Genomic DNA, 21671 nt, shown 5'->3' with positions numbered 1-21671 from the left:
CATTACTATTTTCTTTCTTTCTATCTATCTATCTATCTATCTATCTATCTATCTATCTATCTATCTATCTATAAGGAGGCTCCATGCCCAATGTGGGGCTTGAACTCATGACCCTGAGATGAAGAGTCATGTGCTCTACCAACTGAGCCATCCAGGTGCCTTTGTTGTTTTTTATTTTTATTGAAATGAAACATTCCTGAGACTTTCTCATTTATTCCAAAATCAGTTTATTTCTTTAGACTCTATATTAAAGGTGAAGAAAATTTAATCTTAAATTGCATTTAGAGAGAGGTGTTTTTTGCTGTTTTGTTTTGTTTCAAAGATTTTATTTATTTATTAGAGAGAGAGAGAGAAAGCACAAGCAGCAGGAGTGGCAGGCAGAGGGAGAAGCAGACTCCTCGCTGAGCAAGGAGCCCGATGCGGGACTCGATCCCAGGATCCTGGGATCATGACCTGAGCCAAAAGCAGACGCTTAACCGACTGAGCCACCCAGGCATCCCTGTTTTGTTTTGTTTTTTAAATTACCCCTAGGCAGGCAGTTTCTTTACATTTCTGGGAAAGGAGATTTTTTTCTTAACCTTCATGTCTGTCATCAGATTCTATGCCAAGATTATTTGTGTTAGCTATTTGAGGAGGCTTAAAAAAGATCACTAGGGGCGCCTGGGTGGCTCAGTTGGTTAAGCGACTGCCTTCGGCTCAGGTCATGATCCTGGAGTCCCAGGATCGAGTCCCACATTGGGCTCCCCGCTCAGCAGGGGGTCTGCTTCTCCCTCTGACCCTCTTCCCTCTCGTGCTCTCTGTCTCTCATTCTCTCTCTCAAATAAATAAATAAAATCTTTAAAAAAAAAAAATCACTAAAAATTTTATATTTTCCCAAGATGTTTCATAGATTGTTTTGTAAAAAGAAATGAGTCAAAAAGTAAACTATGCTGTTGGCACCATTGAGAATTAAAAGTATTTCTATGAAATGGAACTATTTTGTTCATGTATAAACATTTATTGAGTGCAGCTATGTAATAGGTTCTTTCTGAGCACTATGTATAGTGATAAATCACTAAATTCCAGCTCTCATTGAGCTTTTATCCAGGGATGTAAATAGATTTGTAATTTATCTTCATGCTAACAGTAATAGTGAAGTATTTATTGAGTGTGCACGCTGTACTAGATAATATACTTGAATTGGGGTACAATGATGAATAAGGTAAAAACTATCAAATGCATCCTGTGTTCTAGGGAGAGGTTTATGTAGGTCACCCCTAAAACTATTTTGCAAAATGAGATGTTGGGATGATAATCAGTATTGTGATTTTTTTTATCATTTTCACTTTCTGGATCTACACATATTGTGAGTTTATTGTTCTTTGATGTTACACACACACAATATTTTGAGTCATCTAGCTTGTAATATTTTTCAGACTGTATTGTTTGCTTTGAATTATACTTCTCATGTCTTTACTTTTTAGATGAAGTTAGAGACTTAAGTAAGATTTTAACTTTAAAAATTAAGAAATGTAATGATTGTGACATTTAAATGTTTTATTCCTTCTCCCCCCCCCTTTTTTTTGTGGTCATAGGTCATTCCTAGTGTGCCTAACAAGGCTAACAAAATCACCAATAACCAGGACCAAAACACTGAAGAAAAAAAAGAAAAGGTAACTTGAACCTCTCAAGCCTTTAAAAAATGTTTTTAGTGTCTTTTTGCCTATCTGAGCTGCAGTTAATGAGAATGGTGTTTTGACTAGTAATCAGGCTAGAAGGACTGTGTTATAATGTTTCCTTCCTATGAATATAACTGGTTCTGGCCAGGATGAAGGCCAGAAACACAGTGAAACATAGGTGCAAAAATGTGATAAAGCACCAATCATCCCTCGTCGTCATTGTCTGTCTTTCCTGTTCAGTTGGGCTAGTTGTCTGTCCATTCCCAGAAAATGCCTCTTACTCTTGGGAACTTATGGGACGTTGATCTTGCTGTTCTCTCAGCCTGGAAATCCATTTCCCACATTGCTCCTCCTTTTATCCTCCAAGGAGGAGCTCAAAGTTATCTCTACTGAGAAAACATTCCTTACCATCAATCAAAATTAGTCATCCATTTCTGTTCTTCTACCTCTATTCTAGCAGTTAAGTCGATCTAAAATTTATTTTAGGATATGCTGTTAGGTAGGGATGAATTTTTATTTTTTCCTCATAAAGAGAACTATCCTAGGGGCGCCTGGGTGGCTCAGATGGTTAAGTGTCTGCCTTCGGCTCAGGTCACGATCCCAGCGTCCTGGGATCGAGCCCCGCATCGGGCTTCCTGCTCAGTGGGGAGCCTGCTTCTCCCTCTCCCTCTGCCTCTCTCCCTGCTCATGCTCTCTCCCTCTCCCTCTCTCTCTCTCTCTCTGTATCTCTGTGTCTCAAATGAATAAATAAAAAAATCTTTAAAAAAAATAAAGAGAACTATCCTACTGTTTAAAATCGGTCTGCCTTTACCTCCTGACTTGTAGTGCAACTCATACTAGCTCAGGCTATCAGGAGGGGTCCGCTTCGGAACGTTCTCTTCGTTCCCCATGTCTATCCCAGCACAAATGCTATACTAGCTCAGTTCTTAAAGCCTAATGATAATAAATGTTGTTTTCTAGTAGAGCAATTTCCTTTACATATTTCTTCTTCTTTAGAGGTGTCTTACCTATTTGTATCCTTTTTCTTTTCCCTATGAATTTTAAGACTAGCTTGTCAAATTCCACAAAAAAATCTCTTTGATGATTTTGATGGGAATTGTATCATATCTGTAGATTAATTTGTAAAGAAATTATATCTTTATGATATCCAACCTTTTTAATCATTTACATGGTATATCTGTCTATATATTAAATTCTTTTTTTTTTTTTTCAATTTTATGATTTTCTTGAGAAAGGTATTGTAAATCTTTGGTTTATTCCTAGATACTCTTTTTTTTTTTATTCCTAGATACTCTTACATTTTGTATTGCTTTTAAGTATTTTATTTTATTTTATTTTATTATTTATTATTATTATTTTTTTAAAGATTTTATTTATTTATTTGAGAGAGAGAGAATGAGAGACAGAGAGCATGAGAGGGAGGAGGGTCAGAGGGAGAAGCAGACTCCCTGCCAAGCAGGGAGCCCAATGCGGGACTCGATCCCGGGACTCCAGGATCATGACCTGAGCCGAAGGCAGTCGCTCAACCAACTGAGCCACCCAGGCGCCCCTGCTTTTAAGTATTTTAAGTTGCATTTTCTGTTTGTTGCTAGTATGTAGACATAAAATTGATTTTTTTATGTATTTATTTGACATCTTGTAACATTATTCCATTATTCTTTTTTTTTTTTATCTTTTTAAAAATTATATATTTGAGAGAGACAGAAATTAGAGCATGAGCAGGAAGGAGGGGGGGAAGGAGACTTCCCACAGAGCAGGAAGCCCAATGTAGGGCTGGATCCCAGGACCCTGGGATCATGACCTGAGCCAAAGGTAGATGCTTAACCATCTGAGCCACCCAGGTGCCCCCCATTATTCTTTTATAAAATAAAATAGTCCAATGCAGAACACTGGAAACACTGAAAGACTGAAACAAATAAAATCACTCATAATCCCACCACCTAAAGATAAACTTACTAAATATTTTAAATACTATATGTAGAGGCTTCTAGGGTCATTATGTCCTCTATAAATGTATATAATTTTAATAAGAATATGGATCTCAAATTCTAATACTATGTAGAATTTTATTTCTGGATTTTCTGTCCATGTAATAGTAATCACTCTGGATAAAGGCATTTTTCTTCTCCCCTTTTTTCCAATCTTTTTATATTTACTAAAACCACTGTTTAATAAAGAAGTAATAATAGCTAACATTTTTGTTGGTTTTCCTCCTGATATTTAAGAAATTGCCTTTTTTTTTTTTTTTAAAGATTTTATTTATTTATTTGACAGAGAGAGACACAGCGAGAGAGGGAACACAAGCAGGGGGAGTGGGAGAGGGAGAAGCAGGCTTCCTGCCGAGGAGGGAGCCCGATGTGGGACTCGATTCCAGGAACCTGGGATCATGACCTGAGCTGAAGGCAGACGCTTAACGACTGAGCCACCCAGGCGCCCTTAAGAAATTGCTTTTAATACTTCACCATTGAATATGATGTGTGCTGTAAATGTTTGTAGATAATCCTTCAAGTTAAGGAATTACCCCTTTCATTCTTATTTTGCTAAGAATTTTTTTTTTTAAGATTTTATTTATTTGACAGAGAGAAACAGAGCGAGAGAGGGAACACAAGCAGGGGGAGTGGGAGAGGGAGAAGCAGGCTTCCCGTGGAGCAGGGAGCCTGATGCAGGGCTTGATCCCAGGACCCTGGGATCCTGACCTGAGCAGAAAGCAGACACGTAACGACTGAGCCACCCAGGTGCCCCTTTGCTAAGAATTTTTTATCATGAATGGCATTGGCATTGAATTTTATCAGATATATTATCCATTCACTGAAATAATTGTGTATGTATACATTTTTTTCTCCTTGAATCCCTTAATGTGGTAAATTATAGTAATAGATTTCATAATCTCAGACCAATCTTGAATTCTTGGATTAAACTTAATTTGATCATATCCCCCCCCCCCATTGCTGGCATTATTTCCTTTAGAATTTTTGCATCTGTGGCTATGAATGAAATTGGCCTGGAATTTCCCATTTAAGTGCTATTCTATCTGCTTTTGAATATATGAGACTGCTAAAATGAATAGTAGGTGTATTTCTTCTTTTTTTGTTCTCTGAGCATTTGTGTAAAGTGGTAATTATTCATTCCTTAAGTCTTTGGTCATACTAGCCTGTGAAGCCATTTTGGGCCTGGGTTTTCTATGTGGGAAAAATCTAAAATGCTTATTGGTTCTTTAATAATTATGGAACAATTCAGATTTTTCTATTTCACCTGGAGTCATGTCAGTTATGGTTATTGATTCTTTTCTAGGAATATTGATATCACTTAATTTTTTACATTTGTTGGTATAAAGTTTATCTTTTTTTTTTTTTTAGATTTCATTTATTTATTTGACAGAGAGCACAAGCAGGGGGAGTGGCAGGCAGAGGCAGAGGGACAGGGAGAAGCAGGCTCCTCGCTGAGCAGAGAGCCTGACAGGGGGCGCGGTCCTAGGACCCGGAAATCATGATCTAAGCTGAAGGCAAGAGGCTTAACCGACTGAGCCACCCAGGTGCCCCAAAGTTGTTTATTAGCTTGAATTATCCATGCTCTATCCATAGTTCTTTTTTTTCTTTTTTTAATATTTTATTTATTTATTTGAGAAACAGTGAGAACTAGAGAGAGAGAGCACACACACAGAGGGAGAAGAGGAGAGAGAAGCAGACTCCCTGCAGAGCAAGGAGCCTGATGCAGGACTTGATCCCAGAACCCTGGGATCGTGACTTGAGCCGAAGGCGGACATTTAACCAACTGAGTCACCCAGGCATCCTTTTGTTCTCATCTTTATATTGCCTTACTTTGTTTGGTTTTCTTCTTCTACTCACCCCACCCCCACCCTGCCGTAATCTTTAGATAGTTGTAGAGTTTATTAATTTTTTAAGACCATACATTTCCTTCTGAGTCACTCTTTATGTCCCAAGATTTTAAGTTGAATATCTATTATTCAGTACTGTTCTTTTTTTAGTCCCCACAATTTCTTTTTACCCAAATTTATTTAGAAATGTATTTTTAAATTTCCACGTGAATGGTTTTAAAAACTTACTATTTTCTAATGTATTTCCATTATAATCAGAGATTGTGATTTATGTAACATTCTTTTACATTAGGTGAGACTTCTTATGGCCTATCACATTCTCAGTTATAAATGTATATCTGTGATTTAAAAGAATAGCACAGTAGTTTTTCTTTTTAAAGATTTTATTTTTAAGTAATCTCTACACCCAACATGGGGCTCGAACTCAAAACCCCAAGATCAGGAGTCACACCGACTGAGCCAGCCAGGCACTCCTAACATGATAGTTATTGGATATAGGTTTATATACAAAGTCACTAGAGCAAATTAATTAAGTTATTCAGATACTCTACATACTTACTGGTGTTTTTTTGTCGGGGAGGGCATTGTAATCTAACAATCTCCCATTTTGATAGTAAAATTAGTCTTTTTCATGTGGTTTTTCAGTTTTTATTTTATACTTTTTCAAGTTAATTTATTAGGTGTCTACAAGTTTTATTAAACTATCTTTATTCATATGTGACATTATTTAGTAATGCCCAAACACCTATTTCATCTAGTATCACTGAATCTTTGCCAACTTTATTTTTGTGTTTGCCTGGTTTTTAGCTTGGAAATTTTTGAGCCACACATAGAATGAAATCAGGTCTCCAACCTGAGAGGGTCTGAGCTTGTAAGGAATTCTGAGGGAATACATTTTTTCTTTTTTTCCACCTCAAGCTAAGGCTAACGCCAGGAAATAACCTTACTATCTTCTGTGGTCAAGATTTTGGTTTGTTTGATTTGTTGTTTTTTTTAAACTTCATCCATTGTAGGTTTCACCCTGTTAAAGGAAAAAAAAAAACTATAACTGAATTGAACACTTGGGAAAACTTTGTGGACATGTACACAGGGCTCAATCAAGGTTACTTGAGGATTTGGGGGGAAGGGTTCTTAAAAAGGATAAGAAAAAATAACATTAGATTCCTTACCAAATTATAGGGTTGTATTTTAGCTTGGTTGGCCACCTTCTTTGAATTGAGATTTTAATCACATAGATTATAATCAGATTAGCAGTAGCATATGCTGTGTGTTCAGGATTGTGTAGTTGTTTTTGGCAATCACTAGTAGACACAGATAATATGTAGATTCCGGAAGACCATGGTTATGGCTTGTAGAAATACTAGTTATGTACATGATCCAGGTCATTACTTGCAGAAATCTTTCTCAGCCTTTGCAAGGCAACAGCCTTTATTTACAGGGATTAAATGTCTAGAAAAATAAAACCAATGCTGACAAAAAGGAGATTAGTAGTTCAAGAGAATGGAGGACCAGGGAAAGGGGCAGGAAGGAGGAGGGATTAAAAAGAGGCACGGAGAAACTTTTGGGACTGATGATTATATTCATCATCCTGATTATGGTGATGAATTCACATTGTACACTTTAAAATGTGTGTATTTTTTCATGTCAGTACATAACAATGAAGTTTTCATAGACAAAAATTCCCTGTCCTCCTGGAGCTTCCATTCTAGTGGAGCAAGGCAAACAATGGAGAATTCGGTGACTACTACCTTAAAGCAATTTGGGGATAAGACATGAAGACCCACAAAATGTGGCATCTGAGAGGGGCTGGAAACGAAGCCCCATGAAGACAGGGAGCTCATCTGTCTCATCATTACTCTGTCTCCGTTGCCCAGAACACTGCCCAGCACCTCATAGACACACAGTATATACTGGCTGAGTGAGTAAAGGTCAAAACAAAACAAAACACCTCTGGCTTTAGGTTACCAGGAATGGCACATACCCTCTGGGCAAATGCCGCCTTCCTGTGCCCCATTTTACCTTACAATTTGGGATTTATGGTTGTTTCTGGCTTCAGTCACATGTTATAAAAGCACATTTTTTAAAGTTTATCTGTTATCTTTTTGTGGTTCAGATGGATTTCTCAGAATAATTAGTCTATCCTCTTGCTGGAATTTTGTCAGTTCATATCTTTTTTTTTTAAAGATTTTATTTATTTATTTGACAGAGAGCAAGAGAGGGAACACAAGCAGGGGGAGTGGAAGAGGGAGAAGCAGGCTTCCTGCCGAGCAGGGAGCCCGATATGGGGCTCGATCCCAGGACCCCGGGATCATGACCTGAGCCGAAGGCAGACGCTTAAGGACTGGGCCACCCAGGCGCCCCTTGTCAGTTCATATCTTGATTCAAAGATCTGAGCATTCATCAAATGTCTATTGGAATCCTATATATAGTGTGGCAGTTAAGACTGCAGCAGTCTGGGGATATAACGTCATAAAGGAAGTAGACAAGGGATTAGTCTGTAGGGACATAGGTAATAACCACACCCAAATGAATAAACTGGTGACTAATTTAATTACTTTAGGGAATAAGGTAATTTAGTTGATTCAGGATAATTCCACTTAAGATCCCAGGAAGGAAAAAGATAAATATATGGTTCTTACCAATTTTGGCCTGTTCCATTAAACCAAATTGAATCTCAATACAAAGCAAGGATATTTGCATTCAAATTTTAAAAATGCAGTAAGAGCTCGGTAATAACCAAAAGTCACGAAAGTCGGTCCAGCTGAATTCTTTGGTATAGAGAATAACCACTGAGTTAACATTGCAATGAGAGAAGTCATACCAGTGTCTGTGTCTCTATTACAGGATGATGTTTCAGTGGTTACAAGATTGTACTTAATTGTTTTCAGTGGTTACAGGATGTACTTTACTGTGTCTCTTCTCTGAAATCACAGTTTACATGCCAAGCACTATACTACCTTCTGGAATGATGAAGCATCTTTACTCCAAGAGGTGCACCAGTGAATGTGACACGTAGTGAAATAAATAGAAGTATAATTATGATGATAGAAGCATGTGCAGGATGCAGACAGGGGGACCTTCCCAAAGTTGGGAGGTCAGATGATTACTAATTATATTATCTCTTTAAAAAGTATCATTAGAAGTAATTCCTTTTATGCATTATTTCCTCCTTAATACAAAAGCAGTGCATGTTCTCTAGAATTACCTAGACAATCAAAAAAGACACGATAAAAAACACCTGAAATGGGACACTTGGGTGGCACAGTTAAGTGCCTGACTCTTGATTTCGGCTCAGGTCATGATATCAGGGGGCTCCATGCTCAGCTACAAGTCAGCTTAAGAGTCTCTCTCTCCCTCTCCCTCTACCCCCCTCCCCCCTCACTCCCCCCTCATAAATAAATAAATCTTAAAAAAAAAAAAGTACCTGAAGCCAATTACTAGGACAGGTGTAGGCTAGAAATCTAAATTTTGGCTTGAGATCATTCACATTTTAAAAAAAGAGAGTGTGACTAAGAAACTAAGTTACCCCCCCCCAAAAAAACACCAAAAAATACATAAACAGGTCTTGAATAAATTCCTAGTTTTTTTCTTGTTTTGTTTCAGTTCACTATTGTCTGTGCTGTTTCTCATCACAGAGTGTGAAAAGACAGGCCATCAGGAGTCATAGACATACTAATATTAACTATATCCTCGTAACTCTTTGGTATTTTCCTTCTAAAATTTTCTTCAGGTTTACATCATATATTCTTTGTCTTAAAGGAGTCACGGACACGAACACAAGTGGGAGATGTTCGTTCACAGAGAAGTAGTCTCCTACTGTTAGTTCTCTTTTCTTTTTATGTACTACCCAAATGAAAGTGTCGTCTCCCACCAAACATAATAGTCCCTAAAAATACAGTCATGTTAAACTTATAAAAATGTATCTATTCCAAGTAAGTACTTAAATGGAGTACATTTTATTATATTTAAATTATTCCTCCGTAAGGTGTGTGAAGACGTGCATCTATTTCAAGTGAGAAATCTGGACATGCTTAGCCTGGGGCTAAGGAGAACATCATGAAGGTTTTTGCAAAGATCAAAATCATTTCTTGTGATCTTCCTGGTGGCACTTAGAATGTTACAGGATGTGCTCTTTGATTATTCTTTTTTTTTTTTTTTTAAGATTTTATTTATTTATTTGACAGAGACAGCGAGAGAGGGAACACAAGCAGGGGGAGTGGAAGAGGGAGAAGCAGGCTTACTGCCAAGCAGGGAGCCCAATGCGGGGTTTGATCCCAGGACCCCGGGACCATGACATGAACTGAAGGCAGACGCTTAGCCAGACGCAGAGCCACCCAGGCGCCCCATCTTTGATTATTCTTAACAGCAACAGATGATAGTGTTCTCTCATGATATTCCACATTGTGTTAGGTCTTAGAACTACCTGACAATACTCTGCAATATGTAAATATATCTGTATACATACATAGTATGTAGACATGTGGGGATCATGCAACATTGTTGTAAATGTTTTTACAGTCTTACATATTTTTGCTTTATACACCACATCAGTAAGATCAAGGATATCAGGAAGAAAGTAGAACTGTTTCTAAATTTAAATCACCAAATCACTTTGATATTGTGAATCTGGATTGTCACATTAAAATGCTTCTGAGTTACTGGTTTTTGTAAAAATGGATTTTGGTTTTTAATTAAAAGGCTGTCACATCTAAGGTAATGTGAGTTTAGTTTTACTATTTTCTGAAAAACTCTGGGAATATTAGATTTAACAATGCTTATTAGTCTCTTCAAACCGATCAGAAAGATTTTTTTTCTAATTTATTAGCATCCTCTGAAGGTAGGAAAATATTTCTCACAGTGAGACATAAGGGCTTTCCTCACTTTCAGCTACACAGAGCACTTTCAGCTCCTATCCTGCAGCTTCAGCCATAAGACACATGTAAACTGAGAAGTACACAAGCCCCCTGGTCTGTATGTCGAAAAGCTATTATTTCCATTGGACTCAAGACCTGTTAGTATACAAAAACTTACCAACAGGCAAACAAAGAGTAACAACCTTTGCTGTTGTCTCTCACCCTATAGAGAATAGATCCCTGTAGAACCAATATATAATAGACCCTCAAATACCACTAAATTGTTAGACCGTAACACCAAACTCCATTTATTGCTGCTACTAATGGGAAATAACTTATAGCCCAAGTGCAAATCAGAGCCAAACTTGGCTTAGTATCAGAAACAAAATCATAGGGTTGGAAATAAGAGAAACGGAGTCAAAAAGACAAAGTTCTGTTGCCACTGGGGATTTACTGTGGGTGCCAAAAAATCATGTATATGGGCTTATGCAGTTCATGAATTGCATATTTCAGGCGTAACTGTTTAACTGGTTCTTGAAGGTGAGTCTACTTGAACAGACTTCCATAACTGACAAAATATAATTTAAGAAATAAAAATGTGACCTATAAAATTATGCAAAATGTACATTTATTTACTTAACTCATTAACGAGGGAACCAACAAGATGGTTAGCCTGGTTCAGAGAGAACTGGAGACAGTGAAGTATTTATTAATTGTTCAAAGAAAGAATGCAGGGGTGCCTGGGTGGCTTAGTCGGTTAGACATCCGCCTTCAGCTCAGGTCATGATCCCAGAGTCCTCAGATCAAGCCCCACATAGGGGGCTCCCTGCTCAGCGGGGAGCCTGCTTCTCCCTCCCCCTGCCTGCCCTTCCCTTCCTTGTGCGCTCTCCCTCTGTGTCAAAGAAAGAGAGAGCGAGAGCAAGAGAGAGAGAGAGAGAGAGAGAGAGAGAGAAAGAAAGAAAGAATACATAAGTTAGATTCAAATTTAGATACAAAACTGGTTAACGTCTTACAGGGAAATAAAACCATAACCTTTGGAGTTATCCTTTCTACAGGACTAAAATAATTTGCATCTCTACCAGACAAAATTAATATGCACTGCTATTGGACAAGAACCTTTTCCATCATTGTCATTTTTCTAGAAGGTAATATGTTAGAAGACCTAATTGGCATGACTGACAACCAGTTATTTACTCATTCAGCATATAGTTAAGGGAGGCCTGCTTCGTACTGGACACTGTTCTCAGAGTGAGGATACGACACTATTGTTCTCTGCCCTCATGGAGATTACATTCACCTGGCCTCCTTGTATGTACCTTGCTCCAGCCTTCATTGCCACAGAGAGAGCCAGGTCCTGCCTATAACCTTCCCTCATGTACAGTAGAAAGATGCCCCAGGTATATGGCAACCCACATTCAAACTTTAGGGTCACCAAGACATGCTTATTCTATATTCTTTTCCACAGTGTTGGAGAATTTAATTTTAATAAATCAGTGGTGTAAACAGTTTCCTCTGAAATATGTTTTTAAAACACTGTCAAAGAGAATTCTCTCTCAATATTAAAAGCTGGCTGTCCTTGTTCCAACTATTAATTTGACCTAGAATGATGTGGTTCTGAGGAAAAGGTTTACTGAAAGGAATCCATTTGTCTTTTTTACTCTTCATTTAACTCACTTCTAAGGTTTTCCAAGGAAGAATAAAGATACAGCATGATCACATTTCTGTATTCTTTTGTTGCTTAATAGGCATTTTGTATTTGGCATCTTCTCTTTCTTCATCACTCCTGCATTTTACTGATTTTTGAATTTTCTACATATAGATGAAGTGCTGCTTTGGTTAGACATTATGTTAAATAAATTTGGGTGTGTGTTTTTGTTTATGGATCGCAGAGAGTGTTTTCTGCTTTGGAGGAATTTATTACATGCCTGCTTTCTGTAATGGACCAGTCATTGTCCATTTACTGGGGTGTATCCTGCCATTAGTGGTTTTGTCATGTAAATCATAATTGAATGTACTTACTGAAACCCTGTAGCAAAACAAAATCTTAGTCCAGTTATTTTGGTATCTGTGGAGTGCTTGCGTATATCAGCTCCTATTCTTTTTAGCAGCTTGGACCTCCATAAACTTTAGCATGTTTTATTTTTCCCAGCGTTCAAGAAAATGTCTGCATTCTGTGAAGGTAATCTGATCATTGAGTTTTGTTTTGCTTTAATTAAGTCCGAACCAAATATTTATGTGCTGTATCATGTGGTGTGTAAATTTAGAGAATACTTACACCGAAATACAAAAAGTATTCATCATAAAGATTTCTTTCTTTTTTAAAACATTAAAATGTGTGTTGACTATAAATTACAGATGAATATTTTTTCAGTTAGAAAATCTTAGCATTTCATTTCAGCTATTTTTTAAAGAATGAAATCTGTACCTTCTACAATTTGATGAACAGTTTAAATAAATGTAAAAATACAGTGGATTTTGAAATGTTTTTCATTTGGATTATTTGGTTGGTAACTGTAAATAAAATATACATAATTGGCTTTCTCACTGGGGAAAGGAATGCATTCTTCTGGGTAGGTCAACAGTCTTAAATGCTGTGCTTTTGAATTCCTGTTTTCTGTAGTGGTGTGCTTACATCACAGTCACTTACATAATAACATAAATATAAGAAAACAAATTGTTTTACAGTCCTTGTTATATGACTGAAGTTGGATTCAGTCAAAATATTTCCAGATTATTTTTTTAACCTGTTTGTCATTGAGGAAGAGGATTGTGCAAAGGCAATTAACCTTCTCTCAAATTTTGCATTTTCAGAGACAAGGAACAGCTCCACCTCCAGTGAAACTGCCACCTCCTTATAAAGCTCCGTCTGAGGACAGTGACGAAAATGAAGAAGAATATGCATTTACCAACAGTGAGTTCCTTTTCATTTTTTGAAGTGAATGCGGAGTTCATTTAATTGTGCTTTCAGGAGTATTGTCAATTATCAAATGCAATGCTGTGGGTTCTTGGAAAAATGTGCATAAGCATATCATGCTGAAAAGGAAAATGTTATATCTCCTTTTATGACTTTATTTTCCTAAACTTTCCTCCTTAACACTAATATAGTATTGGAGTGAATATCAAAGGCAGTGGGTTATACACTATTTTATCTACATTTCCTCCTAATCTTAATATTTGGATGTGAATGTGAAAATGCTAAGAAGTCCTTTAACTCTCAGTTTGACCCACAGTAATCTGAGTTGGATGTGGATGTCAGCTCTTGATTACTTGCTCTATTCAAACCATTGGTGATGTTGCTAATACAAAATTAGAAAAGACCCGAGTCATATTTTCTCCTTTACAGTTCCTTTCATGATTTTCTTTGCATTAACTGTATCAAATATACATTCATACATATATTTAATGGAGGCTTTATTTAAAAGAATTTGCATCTCTTTTATGCATGTAAAGTATATATAGTTAGATCCGATTGCTGTTGTACATGGAATTTTTTGGGGGAGGATGAAAAATACCCTAAAATTAGATTGTGGTGATAGTGAATATAGTAAAACCCCAGGATTATATATTTAAATGGGTGGATTTTATGGTTTGTGAAATATGTAAATGTTCTTTTAAAAATAATCTTGTTCCTTCCACAATTTAGAAAAAGTTTGATATAGATATCGAAGGAGTTAAAATTATGACCTTCAGCATACCCTCTTCTATAAAAATCATGGTTCTTCCTTCAGAGGTGTGTGGTAAAGATTAAAACAAGGTGATAAAGCCTTTAGCCTGCCATATAGTAAAATTTCAACAAGTATTATAGCTCTTACTAATAATTATTATGTTGATTTTTATAACTTGATACTTTTTTTTTTTTTGAAGATTTTATTTATTTATTTGAGAGAGAGAGAATGAGATGCAGAGAGCATGAGAGGGAGGAGGGTCAGAGGGAGAAGCAGACTTCCTGCCAAACAGGGAGCCCAATGCGGGACTCGATCCCGGGACTCCAGGATCATGACCTGAGCCGAAGGCAGTCGCTTAACCAACTGAGCCACCCAGGCACCCCAACTTGATACTTTTCTAAATACAGTAGTATGTATATAAATTTGAATATAAATAGATAATGTTTATAATTATTTAGTTGGCTTTATAAAAAATTGATTTGCACTTTGATTTTATACAGCCCTTTCTGGTGCATTATTTCTTCATTAATTCAACAGATCTCTGTTGAAAGCCGACTGCTTTTTTCCCAACAGTGTTAAGTAAATCTGTTATGAAAGAATTAAAACATAGCTCCTTTTTTCTTGTTGGGGTCACTAACCTAGAAGGGAACAAAATTTGATCAATGTGCTGCAGTGCTTTGTTTCTCCACCTCTTTTGGAGAGTTACACATGATGGAGATGATTGATAGGTGTGTGCGCACATGTAACACAAGCCCTTGTTCTGATACAGGTATCAGGACAGCTGCAGCTGAGTGGAGATATCTCATTGGTTATTCATAATTTCTGGGATGCTAGAATGCCCATATCTGCATAGTTGTTAGGAAATCTGGCTTAGCATGTGACTAAGACTATGTTCTAATCCTAGTTCTATTTAGTTGTGAATTCATGGACAAGTTAACCCCTTCATGGCTCACACTTGCTCATCTGTAATAGGGGAAGGGAAGTCTTGTAATAATCTTCCTCATAGGGTTGTTAGAATCTGAGGAGAAAAGGATTTGAAGAGTTTGGTATAAGGATTGTGATATCTAGTAAGCACTCTGGTATCGATGTGCCGGGCCTTTATGTATTATTAACCCAATCGATATACTAACCTGTGAGATCTCTAATTATACAAATAAACTGAGGCTCAGAAAAATTAAGGAATATGTTCAAAGTTACATAGCCGGTAAGTAGTAGAAATGTGATTTAAACCCAGACTCTCTGACTCCAGAGCCTGTACTCTTCTTCTATACTTCCCGTTAACTTAAGTCTCATTTACTATGGCAGAAGTAGGTACAAAGTGCTTGGGGTTATCTAGTGAATATCACTTTGAGGCCTTAAGATAGAAGAGCGCACCCTCCCCCAAGTTCCAGTCATGTATATATGTGTTCACACATGTGCACAAACAAATTCACAGCATTAGTGGGGTTCAGGAAGGCACCGATTTGCACTGCATGCAGAAAAAGACTTCTAATTCCTAAATCATCTTATAGCCATAACATTTCACAGATTCTCCAGCAAATATATTTGGGCTGTGAATATGACTTCCCATTTGTTTTGCTCTCTAATTTTTTCCTTCTCAGCATACTTTTCCCTTCCCATTGAATTCACTGTTCATCTTTCTGCAGAAGAGTTTGAACTGTATGGGGTGTTAGATAGTTCACATTTAAAATGTAGGTGAGCCTAAAGCCTCTAGCTTTCTTATATTTCTTTGTGAAATGGATCCCATGGCTTTTTAATCTCATGAAATGACTACTCTGTTCCTCTATCTAAAACTAAGAGTAGATTGGTTCACTGTCTTACCAGATTCTTATTGTCCCAAACTAAGTATGGTCCAGGACTGTGAAGTGGATGGCTGGAATCCAAGCCTTAGGACCACCAGGAAGTGGTGATTGCATTAGAGAGATCACAGACATGAGACACATAGGATTTTAAAGTATAGTTAAAATCTGGGGCACCTGGATGGCTCAGGCAGTTAAGTGTCTGCCTTCGGCTCAGGTCGTGATCCTGGGGTCCTGGGATTGAGACCTGCATTGGGCTCCCTGCTCAATGGGGAGCCTGCTTCTCCTTCTGCCTCTCTCTTTCTGTCTCTCATGAATAAATGAATAAAATCTTTAAAAAATAATTTAACTTAGGTGAGCTTTGCTAAGTTACTTAGTCATAAACTTCATCCTGCCATAAAATGTTTATTGAGTGGATATTATAGGTGGGCAGACATTGTTCTAGGTATTGGGAACATAGTGGGGAATAAGATCTCTCTTCCTATTAGCTTATATTCTAGTGGGAGAGAAAGATTATAAACAATAAGATAGTTAAAATATTGATAAATAGTCTAAATAAAATATTCAACATAGTGTGAGAATAAATGCTTTGGAGGAGTCAACATTAAGTAGAATGGGAAAGAAAGGCCAAGATAAGACCAAAGTGACAAGAAGGAATCAAAGAGCTGGCTTATATAGTCCTATAGATCAGATTTTTTTTTTTTTTTTCCAGATTGTGATCCATAGTAACCTATATTTTACTTAACAGTCAAGTATAGGGACATCTGGGTAGCTCAGTCATTAAGCGTCTGCCTTCGGCTCAGGTTATGTTCCCAGGATCCTGGGATCGACCCCGCATTGGGCTCCCTGCTCAGCAGGAAGCCTGCTTCTCCCTCTCCCACTCCCCCTGCTTGTGTTCCCTCTCTCGCTCGCTCTCTCTCTGTCAAATAAATAAATAAAATCTTTACAATCAAGTATAGATGTGTACACACACACTTAGTGCATTTATAATCGAAACAAAGGTTTCACAAAATATTACTTACTTTTATAACATATGAAAAACTTTATTTTTTTTATTCTGTTTCATTTTTTAAAATGCTGTTTGCAGCTCAGTTTATTTCTTGACTACCAAGTCGCAACCTGCAATATGAAAAACACTAATCTATAGCTCTGGTTTCCAAACTTCAGAGTGCATCAAAGGAACCTACAGAGCTTGTAAAAGCACTAGTTGCTGGGCCCATTCTCAATTTCTGATTCTTCTCATCTAGGAGGACCCAATAATTTCCTTTTCTAATAATTTCCCAGCTGATGCCGATACTTCTCATCCAGGGACCATATTCAGAAAACCAAGCTGGCATTTAATGGGAGCTGGTGAGTTTGCTTAGGAGAGATGTGTAGACAGCGACAGAAAGCAAACCCAGCATGGGCCTCGTGAACCAGCAGAGGAGCGTCCTAGCATAAGAACATTTCCGGGAGATTGTAGAGTCAGGCTGTTTAAGAGAAGAACGTGTTGCAAGAAGGGTTTTGTCACTGAATGTCAGTGGCCAGATGTGGAATGATACTGAGAGGTTGAGGTCAGAATCATGGAAGCAACCACTGAACTAGTAACATAAAACCGATAAGAAGAAAAAGAATACTTGATAAAAATAACGATTGTGGAGATTGTTATGAGAATTAAATGTTGGGGCGCCTGGGTGTCTCAGTCTGTTAGGCATCTACTTCAGCTCGTGTCGTGGTCCCGGGATCCTGGGATCGAGTCCCACATCGGGCTCCCTATTCAGCAGGGCATCTGCTTCTCCCTCTCCCTCTGCCCCTCCCCACTCCCCCCTTGCCCTTGCTCTCTCTCGTGTACTCTCTTTCAAATAAATAATATTTTAAAAAAGAGAATTAAATGTTACAACTCATATAGAAAGTTTGGTACATGATAGGTATTTACGTCATAGATCCCTTATCTTGCATAGTTGGACATAATTCATGACATTCTGGTGTCTAATTATAGGAAGTTTGTCTGTCAATTGAATGAAAAATGCTTAAATTTTAATAATTATGAAACAAGAATTAAGAAACAATATCTACATACATTTTTAGCTGTCGAAAAACTGCCATTATAGGTCCTGCAGGATTTGTCAAAGGGAGATTACCAATGGTACAGAACTTCCCAGACTTAACTTTATGGTAATAGTCTTTAATACCTAAATTTAAAGGTCTTCTCAAAGGTTCAGGGTCACTGACGGCATGAAGTATCACTCAGTTCACTATCACATGGTGACTTTAAAATCTTCATTTTTAGCCATAACTTCTCTCTGGTATCCTGACCTGTTTTCAGTTGGCTGTTGGGGTGCCTGGGTGGTGCAGTTGGTTAAGTGTCAACTCTTTTTTTTTTTTTTTTTAAAGATTTTATTTATTTGACACAGAGAGAGATAGCGAGAGCAGGAACACAAGCAGGGGGAGTGGGAGAGGGAGAAGCAGGCTTCCTGCCAAGCAGGGAGCCCGATGCGAGACTCGATCCCAGGACCCTGGGATCATGACCTGAGCCGAAGGCAGTCGCTTAACGACTGAGCCACCCAGGCGCCCAAGTGTCAACTCTTGATTTCAGCTCAGGTTATGATCTCAGGGTGAGATTGAGCCCCGTGTCCTGGCCCTGAGCTCATTGGGGAGTCTGCTTCCCCTCTCCCTCTCCCTCGGACCCTCACCATACTCTCTGAAATAAATAAATCTTAAAAAAGAGGGGGTGCACCTGGGTGGCTTAGTTAAGCTGCTGCCTTCGGCTCAGGTCATGATCCCGGGACCCTGGGATCGAGCCCTGTGTCAGGCTCCCTGCTCCGTGGGGCGTCTGCTTCTCCTCTCCCCAGCTCGTGCTCTGTCTCTCTCTCTCTCAAATAAACAAAACCTTTAAAAAAAAAAAAAAAAAAGATACCATGTCTTTTTTCCACTAGCACTTTAAATCTTTTGCGAAAAACACAACGTGTTTTTTCCTGAAGGCTGACCTTTTCCTTATATTCTTAATTTTTCATAAAGTCCTTATCCCAGACTAAAACTTCACATATGTTTATTATCTCTCTTCCTAGATTAATCTTCGCAATCTCTCCCACACTGGTAGCTTCCTTTGCATTTTTATTGCCACAGTTTCAGTAACTATATAGTTGTAATCACAATTTACTGAGTACCTACTATGTGTCCTACATTTTCCCCAAGTCTTTAAATGCTTTCTCATTTGATTTACAAAAGAGTCTTTGAAAGGAGATCTTACCTTTTCTGCTGATTTCAGCTTAATCTCACCTTCTTCGGAAAACCTTCCCTCACTCCTTATTCTAATAAATATTCTTGTATGGTTTTTTTTTTATATCACTTAACAAAATGTGATTATTTATGTGATTATTAGTTTAATATCTGTCTTTCCCTTCACGTTCCATGAGTCTAGTAATCCTCTTTGTTTTGGCCTGGCACATTACAGAAATCCAGTATTTGGGACAAATTACTGATGGAGGGTATGTGACTTGCATAGTGATGGCGGGAGTGTGATGAAAATCCACGTGTGCTTGTGGGGCTTCAGATAGACCCTTTCTACTGAGCTGTACCATCCACCTAGTTTCAGAGCCTTCTGTCCAGAACAGCTTGCCTTCTCTCCCCCAATATATCACCCCTCACCTTATATAAAAGTATCGATCCCCAGGGAGAGAAGCCACTCTCTCTAAAAAGTCCTGCTTTGTTCACTTTTGATCCCAGACAGTAAATGCTTTTGCTTCACCCCGTCTTTCAAACCTGTTGGTATTCATTCTTTCAACTACATTTTTAAACATCAGGGAGCAGAAGGTTTTGGAATGACTTTTTGTAACCTCTAAGAGAGTGATCATAAAGAAGCAGTGAGAATCCTACAATAGACATGTCTCTTGATGCATATTAGGTTCTGGAAACTCAGAATATAATTGACTTCTTTGACACTTAGCTTTTAAGTGGTATAGCAAAGATGTGAATGAACCATAGGCTGAAGGCCTCTTAAAGCCTTTTTTTTAATACTTTAATTTTAGACTGGCGTACTCTCCTTTGGTGTTTTGTTTTTCCACCTTAATTTTTTTTTCTCTCAAAAAGGACCTGGTTTAATTATTCACCCTTTTGCTCAGATGCCTTCCATATCCCACCAAATTTTATGTCATACATAATATTTGGTAAAAAGTATATATTTAAGCTCTGAAGCATAATAAAATTATCCTGTGAATTGCACCATACAAATAAAAATTAGATCACTAACACCTTGCATCTTCGTGTTTTTTTATTTTATTTCATTTTTTCAAAGATTGAATATTAGCTAAGACTCCCTGAAATGTGATATATTAGCAAATTATTCGGAGTCACAATATTTCTTAGAGGCGTTGCTTTTTTAGAAAATTACAGTTTTATTGAAATACAATCCACATTACTATATAATTCATCTACTTAAAGTATGCAGCTCAGTGGCTTTTATTTACAGAATTGTTCAACCATCACTACTATCAATTTTAGAACAGTTAGAACATTTTCATCACCCCCCCAAAAAAAGTCCTACTCATTAGCAGTCAGTCCACTTCACCATATTTATTCAGAAATTCTTTATAGTCATACCTAAAATATACATACATACATATTCTAATTTTTAAAAAGACTTAATAGATAATTCACATGTATTTCCATGGAGTGGGGTGGGGAACCCGCCCCACACCCCTCTTCTTCTTACCATAAATAGAACCTGCGTCTAAATTTGGAAGAAGACAAGGATGCTTGCTAGCTCTACTCTCCTCAAGAATCTAGCAGTGCATTGAGCTCACCTCCTCTGCCCCTCTCCAAAAAGAAAAAAATTAGAGAACGATTATTCACAGATGGTGTTGTAGTCAATCTCAAAAATTCAACCCCCCCCAAAATTTGGCAATATTAAATAAGGCTATATATGAATTGCACACATAAAAATATTGTCTAATCTGTATTATTACTGAAAAAAATGTAATAGTGATAACGGGCAAACTAGAAAATACCTAGGAATAATACAATTAGAAATATAAAACTCATGGCAGTAATCCATAATAACTTTTTGACATTTACTCTTTGACAACTGTGATGAAAGCTCTAAACCTATCCCCCCCCGAAAAATGTATATAGATACACAAAACCATTGTTACCCGTGCATGCACCCTCACACGCATGTACACTCACACCCACTCACCTACACACACACACCTCATTTTAAATAGGCATCGTTTTGCCTATTTAGTGGAAGTCCTGAAGTTCATTTAAGAATTCATGGACCAGGGGCACCTGGGTGGCTCAGATGGTTAGGCATCTGCCTTTGGCTCAGGTCATGATCCCAGGGTCCTGGGATCGAGCCCCACATCGGGCTCCCTGCTTGGCAGGGAGCCTGCTTCTCCCTCTCCCTCTACTGTTCCCCCTGCTTGTGCTCTCGCTTTCTCTGTCTAAATTAAAATAATCTTAAAAAAAAAAAAAAATTCATGGACCATAGGTTGACAACCGCTATAGCTTATTTTTAAAGAAAACTGTGGAACTTTATTAAAGAAGATTCGGGGGAGAAATATAGACATGTTATTTTCCTGATTGGAAGAGTAAGTATATTAAAGATTTCAATTATTTTTAAATTAGTCTGTAAGTTTAAGATAATTTGAGTCCAAATCCTAAATATATATAGCCTGTGATTGAAAATTGATTTGGAAATGAAATGCTAGACAGTTTTGAAAATTCTCTCCTCGTATTTGAATATATTCTAAACTGGTGGTTTTCAAACTGAACCTGGAGCTTATAGAAACGAGTGGGAATGTTTTGGTTATCTCAATCGGCTTTTCTCAACCTTGGCACTATTGGAATTTTGACCAGATAATTCTTTGTTGGGTGGAGGAAGG

The 21671-nt window shown here is 37.7% G+C and overlaps 1 protein-coding gene across 8 annotated transcripts in view; it reads left to right on the top strand.

Annotated features, from left to right (window-relative positions):
- PATJ (PATJ crumbs cell polarity complex component) overlaps positions 1 to 21671 on the top strand; it is a 352466-nt gene that overhangs the window by 144516 nt on the left and 186279 nt on the right. For all 8 annotated transcript variants that reach the window (XM_045897546.3, XM_045897547.3, XM_045897545.3 and 5 more), the window contains 2 exons: positions 1575 to 1652; positions 13158 to 13257. In XM_045897546.3, coding sequence (XP_045753502.2) covers positions 1575 to 1652; positions 13158 to 13257 — 178 coding nt within the window. The remainder of the gene's footprint in view (positions 1 to 1574; positions 1653 to 13157; positions 13258 to 21671) is intronic.

This window comes from Mirounga angustirostris, unplaced genomic scaffold (assembly GCF_029215605.1).
Source record: "Mirounga angustirostris isolate CCGP_5_RB_7025 unplaced genomic scaffold, mMirAng1.0.hap1 SCAF_4, whole genome shotgun sequence".
NCBI classification, from domain to species: Eukaryota; Metazoa; Chordata; class Mammalia; order Carnivora; family Phocidae; genus Mirounga; species Mirounga angustirostris.
The sequence above is the reverse complement of the archived record's forward strand: the minus strand, read 5'-3'. Positions and strand labels throughout refer to the sequence as shown.